The following is a 13,092-nucleotide window of genomic DNA, read 5'->3' on the forward strand; positions in this document are numbered from 1 at the left end:
GCGGAATTGAAAGGTGCATAATTGAAATTGCGGAATTGAAAGGTGCATAATGGAAATTGCAGAATTAAAATTGCAATATTGAAATTGAACTTAAGCACATGAGATCCGAACGCCAAACGGCTACTTAAAAATAAGTGTGTCCGACACGGATTCAAAGCTAAAAAAATCTCAACTTTAGGATGAATTCTTCACCCAAAGTATCCTAGATTTTGCACATAGAACTTGAACTTGAAAAGTTTGGAACTTGGAATATTGAACTTGAAATGCTGAACTTTGAAATATTGAACTTGAACTTGAAATATTGAACCCGAACTTGAAATTTTGAACTTAAGAGTCTTGAATCTCAAAGATCGGACCTTTTAATGTTGAAAAGGCCTAATCTTTGATGTGCTCTTACTTTGAAATGATCCTAGTTTAGGGAAGTGATTATGAACAATCCTAAACATTATTGGATCTTGAAACTTGAACTTGAAATTTGAAAAGTGGAGTCTTGAATCTCAAAGACTAAACCTTTAAACATTAGAAAGGTATCATCCTTGATTACTCCATATTCTGAAGGTGATTCTAGTTCAAGGAGGTGATTACAAACAACCATGAACATGATTGAATCTTGAAAGTTTGCATTTTTGTGTCACATAAAGTTTGGATTTTGAAAGAAATGTATGATTGCTGTAAGTGACATTTTAAGATTAAAAATGCCAACTGACTAATCATTTTTTAAAGAGAAAATCAAAGAAACATGATTGATTATGATGGGGTTTGGAATTACCTATTTAGGTTTAGGCAAGAATTCCTTTTAGAGCTCCCAATTGCTTAGAACTTGAAATATTGTATGAGATTTTGGAGGATTTTTGGATTTTGATTTGAGTGGCAATTTTTGTATTACGACGTTGTGTTTCGATTTTTGCCTCCCCATAATGCTCAGAATTAGGGGTTTTTATAGAAGGATTTGCTGCTAAACGCCAGCAAACACCAGCGCAGCACGCAGCTGGCAACACTCAGCGCTGGTGACGTGGCGTAGAAGCCGCCAAAACAAGGACGCGGGCTCCGTCCTTGCTTTGTCTTGTATTGGTGTACCTTTAATTTGTACGATTTGTACTAAGTTGGCACGTAGTGATTGATTGGGGATTAAGGCTTGGTTTGCGTCTAAAAACAAGCCGTTTCGGGTTTTTGAATCTCGGTTTTACGGGACGAGGCCCGGCTTGCTCGGTTTTGTGGGTCGGCTCCCGAATTTGGATTGCTTAATGTCATTTTGACTGGAAAAGGCCTTGAAAAACCAATGGGATAGTCCATTGGGTGATATTGTACTTGGATTTTGAAATTCATTTTTGGAAATTGTATTTTGTACCGAGTTCCGGAATGGGAACGACTTTGGGGATTGGATTTTGGAAATGTTCTTAGCAATTGGGATTTCTGTACGGAGTTGCTCCAACCGCCTAACAAGGATAATGGTATCGTCATCATCCCAGTGGGGAGACACGATTTAGGTATCTACAGAAGCCCCCACTTCGACTGAGTGTTCGGTTAGGAAAGCGTAAGTCAAAGTTTTCGACTTGGGACGGAGAACGGTCAAGATGTTCTGCAATCAAGACCATTCTTTGTACGCCGGTACCTGCACAAAACAGGTGTTAGAAAAAAGGATAGAGTCTACCTCCGTGCGGTTGTGACGACTCCAATTTGTACTTGTACTGCTCTTCCGCCTTTGGTCTAGGACGGAGCTTGGCATCGAAAATTTTGAATCTCGAATTTTTATATCTTGAATTTTGAATTTTGAATACCCGGAATTGATCCTCTGGGGATGTGCTTCACTGGGGATAAGAGCTTTTTATTGGCTCTTAAGATTTTGGAATTTCGGTTGACTTTCTTGGAGCTTGGGTCCGTTGGGAGTCGAACGCCTGAGTCGTTGTATTTTTTGGACTTTGTATTCGTGAAATGCTCATCTGTTTGTGCTTGGTGATACGGGTATATACCCGTATTTTCGGAGGATGGCATAATTTGACGTTCGATGCCTGGTGCAGAAAACCGTAGCAGCAAAGGACGTGCAATCAACACGGGAGACCGCGCGCTGAAGATTCCTGCGCATGCAGCAGACAGCGCTGGGCGCTGAGCTCCGCGTTCGGCGCGGGGTTGTGCTATAAAAAGCCCCCTAGCCGTGCCATTTGAAGAACTCTCTCTTGCATTCTCTTGCTTCATTCTCTCTCAAAGGTCGAATAATCTCTCCCCTTGGTCTTGTTCTTGCCTTGTCCATGTAAGTATTTCACGTTTTGCTTATGAAATAATCTCTAGGATTGCATGTAGCTTTGATTTTTTTCTTGTACTTTGGAATGATGCTTGTATGATATTAGGCTTCTTGAATCTTGTAGAAAATGGTTTGATAGCCACTTGAACTTGAACTGTTGGAACTTGTAGATTTGAATTTTTGAATTTTAAAATTTTCTTGAACTTTGTACCTGCATTTGTAGATAGTGGTGTCACTGGTGACCTTGCGGGGTCTCGGGAGAGAATAGGCTAGGATGCCTTGATTTTGTTTGTAGAACTTTGAATATTGGCTTCGGCATGTGTAGCCTAGGCGTTGGTGTAGAACCTGTATACCTGCTTTGGCATGGATAGCCTAGGCGTTGGTGTAGAATTCGTATGTTGAAGTAGATGTCCCTGGCTGAATTTGTACTGCCACTGGGGATTTTTGAATCTTTGACTTTTGTACAGGCTAGTATAGGATAGCCCCTGAATCTTTGACTTTTGTACGGGCTAGTATAGGATAGCCCCCAGTTTAGAATCTTGACATTTTGTATTCTACTTGATTTAGTATGCCTCGTCACACTTGGAGGAAGCTCGCCGAACGTTCGGTGGTTCGAGCCGCTGAGGAGGATGCTTCGGATGATGAAGCGACTGCAACAAACGTGCCGAAGGGGGGTATGGTTCCCCAGAGAGTACCCACCATCGTTAGCACTTGCTGGAGTCCTTCCGATCTAGTGTTTCGACTGGAGTTTCACTTGTCTCAGCGGCCTCGCGCTGGTTTGGTGAGTCTTGTACTGTGCTTTATCTTTGAACTTGTATAAGTTTTGCACTGATCGGCTTATCCATAGGCTGATGGAGATCCGTTGCGCACTTTTTGGTCCTTGGCGGACCTTCACAAGGTTTTCCCGGCTGTTCGTGCTGACGCGGAGGATATGGAGATCTGGTTGCAGACGGGCCTAGTCGACTTCTGGCGTGCCATGGGAGATACTCTGAGGAAAATAGGCCTTGCTAGAGAGGTGGTGGGATACCACCAACACCTATCATATGGCATGGGGGGAGATTACCATCACCCCTTTTGAGTTTGCGATGATCACGGATCTTCCTTTCTCTGAGAGGAACGTGACTTTTGGTTGGGAGCTGACATGGCGCTCGACTGTCGCCAGGGACTTGCTCGTCCCTGTTGTTGACTTGGCGGATGATGAAACCCACGCTTCTGTGACGGTGATGATGGCTGCGATCCGTAGCGTGGACGTATCTGCGGAGCAGAGGGTTCGGCTCTTCCACTTGGCTCTGATGAGCAGAGTAATGGCCCCGAGCAGGAACAGTCGGGTGCATATTGGCTTCCTGACAGCTTTGCAGGAATTGAGGGCCGTTTCGAGCTACAACTAGGGTGGTCTGGCATATAGCCACCTTTTGTATGAGATGAAGTGGGCCTCCCGGACTCCGCCGGAGAGTGACCCGAGTATTGCTGCTTTGTGGAGCCTGCTGGCGGTATTTGAGACTCCTTGTACTTTGTATCTTGTACTTGTATGTTTGTATCTTGAGTTTGACTGATGTTTTGTTTGCTTTTGAAAGATTTGGATGTACGAGCACTTTCCGACTTTGGCGCCAGCTCGTACTGGAGATGCGGCTTACCCGTATGCTGCCTCTTGGATAGGAGCGGTGCGCAGGAGGGTGCCTCTGGCGGCCTCCCGCAGAGCTTGGAGGGTTTTACCCGCCGATGAGGTAAACCTTTTGTACTGTTTTTCCTTTTTGTATTTGCATTGTATAGTTGCCTAAGTTGTCTTCTCTGTAAGTGGTTTGGCGTCCTTTTGCCGAAGCGCCTGTACCTGCCTCGGCTACTCGTGCCCACTTCTTGTCCGGGCGGCGGGTCTTGCTCCCGGGGATGTATCGCCACATGTAGTGTTTGGGGGAGCGAGTGTCCCTTCAGCACAGTACGGGGGACAGGCTTGTCCCTAAGGACCCACCGGAGTCCATGTTGGCGCCAGACGAAGAGCTTGCCCAGCTCTATTTGAATGCTAGGGGCGATGCTGTTTGTCTCCCCTGGTGGAATTTTGTTGATATGAGGGGTTGCTATGAGGACTTCTTGAAGAGGCTTGCTCAACTAGTACGCTTCGTACTGCCGGTGAGCTCTTGAATTTTGTATCTTGTATTCTTGAATTCTTGTACTCTTGTATTCTTGAATTCTTGTACTCTTGTATTCTTGTATTCTTAAACCATTGTATGAATGTTTGTAGGAGGAGGAGGTCGACCCCGAGGACGTTCTCTATGCTGATAGGGTTGTCCGTTATGGGAACTCGGATGGGGAGCAGGTGGAGGTGACCGTCCCTGTAGCTTCTCCTCCGCACCGGAGGTCATATGATGCTGTACCAGAGCATTATGCAGCTGTAAGTACTGTTGCTTTTCTTGAAATTGGTTGTAATCTTGTATCTGGAAATCAATCTTGAATTTTGTATGCAGGCGCCTCGGGTGAGAGTGCGTCGCTGGATGCTCATAATTGATTCTTTGAAGAGGCATTGTGCCAAGCTGACCCAAAAGCTTTCTGGCCGGGATAGAGAGGTGCTTTCATTGACTGTGAGATTTGGTATTCTAGAAACTTTGGACTTGGATGTCTAAATCTTGAAACTTGTATCTTGTAAAGGAGCGTCGTCGAGGTTGCAGAGGTTCCGTTGATAGGGAGCCCCAGGTGGAGACTTCGTTGAGGCAGGAAGGACCGAGCTTGGATTTTGGACAGGGGTCCGGTGCTGGTAATTATCAGAGACATTCCGATGCTGATTGGGGAGCTGTCCCTTTTGTATATGCTGATCCCACCAGGCATTCTTTTGGGGGTGCGAGCAGTTCAAGGCCTTTTGTTCCTCCTCCCGGTTACTACTTCGGAGGGAGCGACCCTCAACCTTGGGGTGCGGATCCTTGGACTTGCTGGCAGGAGATGGAGAGGATGCGTCAGGCCCAGATGTTTGAGGCGCAGCGCCGGTTCATGGCGATGCCGCAGCCTTATCAGTACCCTTCCCCTCAGCAGGGAGCTTATCACTCTCCCGGTACTCTTCGTATCTCGGAGCAGGAACCTGGTACCCCTGGGACAGAGCTGGATCGGGATCTGGAGCGCCTTGGGAGGCGGAGTAGGAACAAGGAGCCCGTGGTTGACATTACGCCTGATGATGACTCGGACTGACCCTGCATGGTAGCGAGCTTGCCTAGGTTGATTTTGTATGGATTGTATTTTAATGGACTTGCTGGATCGGCTTTGAATTTTGCAAGGTTTGGAATTTTTGAATCTTGTATGGCTGGATATTGGTTTTTGTATAGTTGAAAATTGAACTTTGTATGCGTTGTGTGTGCCTTTGAAATTTGTAGCTATATGCATGCATGAAAAATTTGCAAAAAATTTTAAAAAATTTGCCAAATTATTCGGGTGTACATACCCACTATAAGCCCCCACTTTGACTGAGGTTTGTCGGTTAGCTAGAGAAAGCGCAAGTCAAAGTATATTCAACTTTTGCTTATGCATATGCAGACTCGACTTAGGACGCTGTTAGGGGGGAAAATAACCTCTTGGTGACGTGGACAGATGTGGCCAGCAGTGCCTATGTGGCTGCCAGCAGGGCGTATGGTAGCACCTTTCAGACTCACCCTCAACGGTTGGGATAAGGAACACCCGTTACAAACCGTTGATGGAGCCAGCCTTCATTACGCATTTATTATACAATTATGTGCAATTAAGCACAAACGTTACATTCTTGTTACAAAGGCCTATAAAATGGCTTATCTTTGTCAGTTTGTATATACGAATTCTAAGCAATAAATCATATTATTATTCCATGCTATTACAACTTTCTCTCGTTACTCTAAATTATCTAGCTCGATCGATTGTTAGCACCATCATCAAGGCAAGTTCGTCTCTAAGTAGAATTTGCCCAAAAGAATTTGGCGCCCACCGTGGGGCTGACAATCAAAAGCAGCTCAATAATACCATTCCAATCACCATGGTCGGAAATGCTAGCTCATCCGATGATATCACTCGTCGCTTCGAAGCCATGGAGCAGCGCATCAGCATCCTCCAAAAGGAAAACGAAGCGTTGCACTCCCAAGTCAGATCCACCGCCTCCATCGCTACCGGGTCAAGGTTCCAGTACCGGCGAGACACCTCCGGTCTAAACCGCCGTTTAGATCTCGACGCCGCTCCGGACCATCCCCTCCATATACCTTTTGGCGAACCAGGAGGCCCAATCCTCAAACAGATTCGCGAGTTCGACCTGGTGCCAAATCAGCCCCGCTCTAACCCGAGTTGGCTTCCCCCGCCATCAACTCAACCATCTTCTGCAGGTACATCAGCGGCCGCCGTCGCCACAACAGCTACCCAGGTCACCCCATCCCAGGTCGGCATGACGACATCCTCCATGATGTCGATTCCCACCACCGCTCCGGCATCTCGTCCGTTACCACCCCCAATGGTAACCATGTCGATGCCCCTGCCCGTCATAGTCCCGGCACAAGGACCGACACCGGCGACTCAAATTCCATGGGATCAACTCTTTTCTCAGCAAATCGTTCAGCCTGTTGTCAACCTAGTCACTTCAGCACCAGCAGCACCCCCCCAGTTGATGGTGGTTCCCTTGGCCAGTCAGGCGCCGCAAGCAGTGTTCCCAAGCACCCTCATGCGTCCAGACTCTTCTCGAAACTATTCTCCATATACTCCTCTTAACAGGTCAGTCGTTCCAGTTAGTCACGGTTTCGTAACTCCTTTCCCTTATGTTGCAGGTACCCACGCTACCCAAGGAACACCCCCTTACATGCAACAAGTGGTGCCGCAGTTCACTCCTCACCAACCTCACGGAGTATACCCACAAAACACTTACTACCAACACCTCCAAGCCAGCCTTCCCGAAACATTCAGTCCCCTCGTCCCGGTGCTCAACAACATCTGCGAAAACACCAATCACCAACTCCAACAAATTATGAACATGATAAACAAAAACCAAGGAGTACCAACACCAATTAAAGAAGCCAGCCTGGACAGTTATGCCGACTCACCATATGCCAACCCCATCGACGCAATCGACATCCCGAAGCGATTCAGCCCACCCAATATGCCCATGTACGATGGAACGACCGATCCAAGGGAGCACATCTTAACCTACAAGCAGTGAATGATGACTATTCCAGTTCACAAGCATATGAGGGAAGCTAGCCTTTGCAAAGGGTTCGGTTCGACATTGATCAGACCCTCCTTGAAGTGGTTAACTAGCCTACCAAATGGATGCATCACCTCTTTCGCTCATCTCGACAACATGTTTAATCAGCAGTTCGCTAGCAGCAGATGCTTGGAGAAGCAGACGAGCGACCTGTACCGTGTGGTCCAACGCCCTGACGAACCTCTAAAGGACTACATAGCTCAGTTCATCAGAGAGAAGGTAACTGTACCAGAATGTGACGTTCCGACAGCGATCGAAGCGTTCAGACAAGGATTGTATGGCGAAACCGATCTTTGGAGGGATCTGATCAAATACCCCTGCAAGACGTTTGAGGACGCTCAAGCCAAAGCAATGGCCCAAGTAAGGTTGGAAGAAACTCTCTATTCCAGGAAAGGAACCAATGACTACACCAAGACGGAGAGGCGATTGCCCTACCCCAAGAGAAACAGTGATCGTCCTGCCCCTTATTCCCGACCTCAATATGTAGCAGTGGTGGAAGATGACGACGACTCCGACTGGAAGAATAGCCCGGACCTGCCACCAAAAATTAACGAATATTCTTTTTGTGTTGACACTGTAGGTCTGATGAACCACCTCTCGAAGATGGGGAAAGCAGTGCAGTGGCCACCAAAGTCCAGTATCCCCGAATCAAAGAAGGATCCCTCAAAATGGTGTGATTTCCACGCCGACATCGGTCATACAACCAACGACTGCGTTGCATTAAGGAGAGAAGTAGCTTACCTATTGAAGAACGGATACCTCAAAGACGTCATGTCAGATAAAGCCCGTGGCGTCGTCAACAAAGACAACTCTAACTGTCCATCTCGACCTCCTCCACCTCCCCCTCATACTAAAACTGTAAATTTTATCGCTGGAGGTTCTGACATCTGTGGTTTAACTTATTCTGCAGCGAAGAGGCATGCTCGAGAAAACGAGATAGACAGACTGGCCCGGGCCGTAGCCGCGAAGTATCTAACCCCTATATCTTTTGATGAATCTGATGCAGGGGACATCTAGGACAAACATCACGACGGCCTGGTAATATCCATTCCTGTTGGATACTGCATGATCAAACGAGTCCTAGTCGACAACGGCAGCTCAACCAATGTGATGATGCTCGACTCCCTCAAAGAGATGGGGCTCAACCCGGATACAGATGTCGTCAAGAAATCCACCGTGCTGATTGGGTTCAGCGGCGAGGCAAAGGCCACCTTCGGAGAAGTCACCTTACCTGTTTACGCTCAAGGAATCAACCAACAGGTAAAATTCTGTGTTATTGATTGCCCTTCATCTTACAACATTATCTTGGGCGACCCTGGATCCACGACATGAAGGCCATCCCCTCAACATATCATCAGACCATCAAATTCCCAACTCGATGGGGGGTTCAGGAAATCAAAGGAGATCAACAAGAATCCAAAGAGTGTTACAAGGCAGCACTAAAACCCTCAGCCACCAATAAATCTTCTTTATAGCAACTACAGTCCTGTTCCGACCTAGCAGGCTACAAAGAACCCAAGTCTGAGCGACTTGACGAAGTCATCTTAGATCCTGCGAAACCAGAACAAGTCGTTTTCATCGGGTGTGACATGCCTGATGACATCAGGTCGGAGCTCATCGCATTTCTCAAAGCCAACGCAGATTGCTTCGCATGGTCCCATGAAGACATGCCAGGTATCAGCCCAGACGTCATCACTCACAAATTAAGTGACCCACATCACAAGCCCGTCAAGCAGAAACGGCGGAAGTTCACTCCAGAGCGTAACCAAATCATCAACGACGAGGTTCAGCAACTATTAGATACGGGAAAAATCAGAGAAGTCAAATATCCAGATTGGTTAGCCAATGTCGTTGTGGTTAGAAAGAAAAACGGGAAATGGCGTGTTTGCATAGATTTCACCGACATCAACAAAGCATGCCCCAAGGATTCCTTTCCCTTACCCCACATCGACGCCATGGTTGATGCTACTGCAGGGCATGAAATGCTCACATTTATGGATGCATTCAGTGGGTACAACCAGATTCTGATGCACCCGGAAGATTAGGAAAAAACCGCCTTCATCACGGAGGGGGGAACTTATTGTTACAAAGTCATGCCGTTCGGTTTAAGAAATGCAGGTGCCACCTACCAACGCCTAGTCAAAAAAATGTTCAGGAAACAGTTAGGCGACACAATGGAAGTCTACATCAACGACATGTTGGTAAAGTCCAAGAAAGCCTCCGACCACATTTCGCATCTCCAACAAGCCTTCGACGTCTTGCGAGAATACAACATGAAGCTCAACCCCACCAAGTGCTCGTTCGGAGTCTCCTCTGGGAAGTTCTTAGGGTATATGGTTACTCAAAGAGGCATCGAAGCCATCCCTGACCAGATCCGCGCAATCATCAGCCTACAATCACCTCGAAATCAAAAGGACGTACAAAAATTAGCAGGCAGAGTGGCCGCCCTCAATCGCTTCATCTCCAGGTCGTCCGATAAGTGCAAATTATTCTACGACATCCTCAGGAAGAACGAAAAGTTCAGTTGGACCGATCGACATGAAGCTGCATTACAACAACTCAAGCAGTACCTGTCGAACCCTCCACTACTGTCCAAACCAAAAGATAATGAGGAGTTACAGATATACCTTAAAGTCACGGAGTCGACCATCAGTGCCGTACTAGCACCAGAAGAAGACGGTAGACAGTTACCTGTTTATTACATCAGTAAGTCTCTCCTTAGAGCCGAAACGAGGTACGTCCATCTTGAAAAACTTGTCTTTGCACTAGTGGTTGCTTCCGTTAAATTACGCCCTTATTTCGAATGTCATCCTATAACTGTTAGAACTAACTATCCCATGAAGTCAATCATGAGGAAACCCGAGTTGTCTGGCAGGATGTCCAAATGGGCAATACAACTAGGTTGTTACGACATCAGGTACAAACCTTGCACAGCCATCAAATCGCAAGCTCTAGCAGATTTTGTGGTTGACTTCAGCCCAAGCCTACAACACGAAGCCGACCAAGAAATCAACATACTGACGGATGATGGATCCTCGTCGACATGGACTCTACATACTGACGGCTCCTCTAACATACGGGGGACAGGCCTAGGCATTGTGCTAAAGTCGCCACAACGGGACACCATAGTACAATCTGTCTATTGCGAGTTCAAAGCTACCAACAATGAGGCGGAATACGAAGCCTTGATCCTGGGATTATCACTAGCACTCGACATGAGTATCCGCCGACTCGAGGTATGTTATGATTCACTATTGATTATCAGTCAGATTAACAGTTCGTATGCAGCAAAGGACTCAAAGATGCAGGCTTACTTGGAAATAGCAAAAAGGCTCGTTAACAAGTTCGACTCATGCACCTGTAGACACCTACTTTTGTCCCCATTCCCGAAAGGGAAAGGTTCGATGATGAAAACATAAATCTCCACTTGACAACGCATCTCCTATAAAATAACGAATCTCAATCACCCTTCCCGTTTCACCCTTCGGCTATTTATAGAAACCTGCTATTTATGGAAGCCTGCTAAAAATAGTAACTGCCGTAAAGGGTAGCTTCTAAAAGTGGCAAGTCATAAAAGATAGAAACCTGTCAGAATTAGGTGTTGCACTCCAACATAAATCCTAAATGAGATAGAAAACTGCGAGAATCCTATTCCTAATATGATTCGGAAATAAGAGTTACGTATTAATTAAAATCCTAACGAGCCTAGAGTTCGTAACGGGCCCAGACGCATTCCGTCATGAAATTGATACGCACTAAAAGACTCGATTAAGTCTCAAACACTACGGATTTCAGGAATCTGAATCTGACTAAGAAAACAGCCCAGACCCTATTTTCAACGCCTGGCTCTGGGCGCCGAAATCTTCGGCGCCCAGGCCTGGGCGCTGGAATTACCTGGGTACGTGATTTTTTCCTAATTCTTTGTGGATTAGAGCTCTGCAATTCTATCTTTCCACAAACTCTTTTCTATAAATATAGCCCAAGTTCGACGTGAAACAACAACACACAATTCATATTCTGAGTATTGACTCCAACCCCTAGCCTAAGCCTCACGCTGCGAAATTGTTCACACGTTCTGTCGCAATCGATCCGTAAATCGAACAGAACGTATCCTGTCCCATAATTTGAGATTCGTTAAATAAAAAGGACAAATAGCATAGTCAAAGTGGTTAGTTTTCTGAGAACCGTGACGCACCTCTCAAGGGTGCGTCGTAATGTGCCCCTTTTCTATGATTTAATTGCTTTCCTCGCCCTTTTTTATGATCTGTTAAACTAACTAAATCTGATTGTTCTACCACGCCTAACAAATATAATATTTTTGGGAAATTGGATTATCATGCTAGGTCCCTTAATGCTGTTTAAATCAGATAATCGCGATCGATCTAGTATTATATGTTGCATATTGCTAAAATCAACTCAGATTAGTTTAATAGTTAACGCATGTCTCTTCAATTATTTATGCTGAGCTAGTAAGGATATCCTACCTCTGGAGTTATCGACGAGCGAGTACTCCTCTCGGTAGTTACAGTCCCCCGAACCCTCAATCTCTACCTTGCGTGTGTATGTTGAGAGATCCCCACACTAGGGATCACAAGGGAACCTACGGCCGTCGTGGTCAAACATAATTGCACTCCTTTTATGTCACGATAACCGGGTTTTGTCAGTTTTTCTCATTGTCGTTAAAAACTGAATGACGACTCCTATATTACTAGTCAATTGGGTGTAAACTCACAGGAAATCCAATTACACTTGATTGAATAAAAAGAATCGTCACACCCACGAGGGACGAGGTCACGCATTAGCCTCGTGCTTTTTCGACCCCCTCACAGCACCCTACAACAAATACCAAGAGATCAGAACACCCAGGCTGACGCCTTAGCCAACCTCGGCTCAAATATCAAACCTAAACTCACTTCCATCCCCGTAGTCCACTTAATGTACCCATCCATCACCAAAGATAACCTACCCATCACCGAACAAACTCCACCTACTCAAGTGCCTTCATGGCGCGACCCCTACATACACTTGCTCAACCACAACACCACCCCACCTGGAGTCACCCACGAAAAGTCTTTCCGCATGAAAGCCTCTAGATTCATCTTGATCCATGGGATATTGGTCAGAAAATCAGTTGCAGGACCGTACCCGAGATGCCTAGATCACGACGAGATCGAGTCCACATTGTGAAACATACATGATGGCGAATGTGGAAACCACGCTGAAGGAAGAAGCTTAGCCCACAAAACTCTTACCATGGGATATTATTGGCCCACCATGAAGAAAGACGCAATAGCCTTTGCCAGGAAATGCGATTCTTGCCAGCGGTTCGCATCCATCTCTCACCAACCTTGTGAAGTGCTCCACCCCATCCTGTCCCCTTGGCCCTTCATGAAGTGGGGGATGGACATAGTGGGACCCTTACCACAAGCATCAGGACAGCGCGTCTTCATGTTGGCAATGACTGATTACTTCTCCAAATGGATCGAAGCTGAAGCATTTAAACGAGTTCGAGATACCGAGGTCATCTCGTTCATCAAACGAAATGTCCTTAGTCGGTTCGGTATCCCTTCCGAGATCGTCTGTGACAATGGTTCTCAGTTCATCAGCAACAAAACCAAGGAATTTTGCAGCAGATACAACATCACCTTGCATACCTCAACAC

The 13,092-nt window shown here is 46.3% G+C and overlaps 2 protein-coding genes across 2 annotated transcripts; both read left to right on the forward strand.

Moving 5' to 3' along the window:
- Positions 1–4,044: 4,044 nt before the first annotated feature.
- Positions 4,045–5,400, forward strand: LOC130464384 (uncharacterized). The gene is made up of 3 exons (XM_056833917.1): positions 4,045–4,363; positions 4,476–4,625; positions 4,699–5,400. Exons 1-3 carry the CDS (start codon positions 4,214–4,216, stop codon positions 4,852–4,854), a joined length of 456 nt encoding a protein of 151 aa, XP_056689895.1. The 5' UTR covers positions 4,045–4,213; the 3' UTR covers positions 4,855–5,400.
- Positions 5,401–7,388: 1,988 nt separating this feature from the next.
- On the forward strand, positions 7,389–8,447 carry LOC130463008 (uncharacterized). The gene is made up of 3 exons (XM_056832019.1): positions 7,389–7,913; positions 8,034–8,247; positions 8,341–8,447. Exons 1-3 carry the CDS (start codon positions 7,389–7,391, stop codon positions 8,445–8,447), a joined length of 846 nt encoding a protein of 281 aa, XP_056687997.1.
- Positions 8,448–13,092: the final 4,645 nt, after the last annotated feature.

Source organism: Spinacia oleracea, chromosome 6 (assembly GCF_020520425.1).
Source record: "Spinacia oleracea cultivar Varoflay chromosome 6, BTI_SOV_V1, whole genome shotgun sequence".
NCBI lineage: Eukaryota > Viridiplantae > Streptophyta > Magnoliopsida > Caryophyllales > Amaranthaceae > Spinacia > Spinacia oleracea.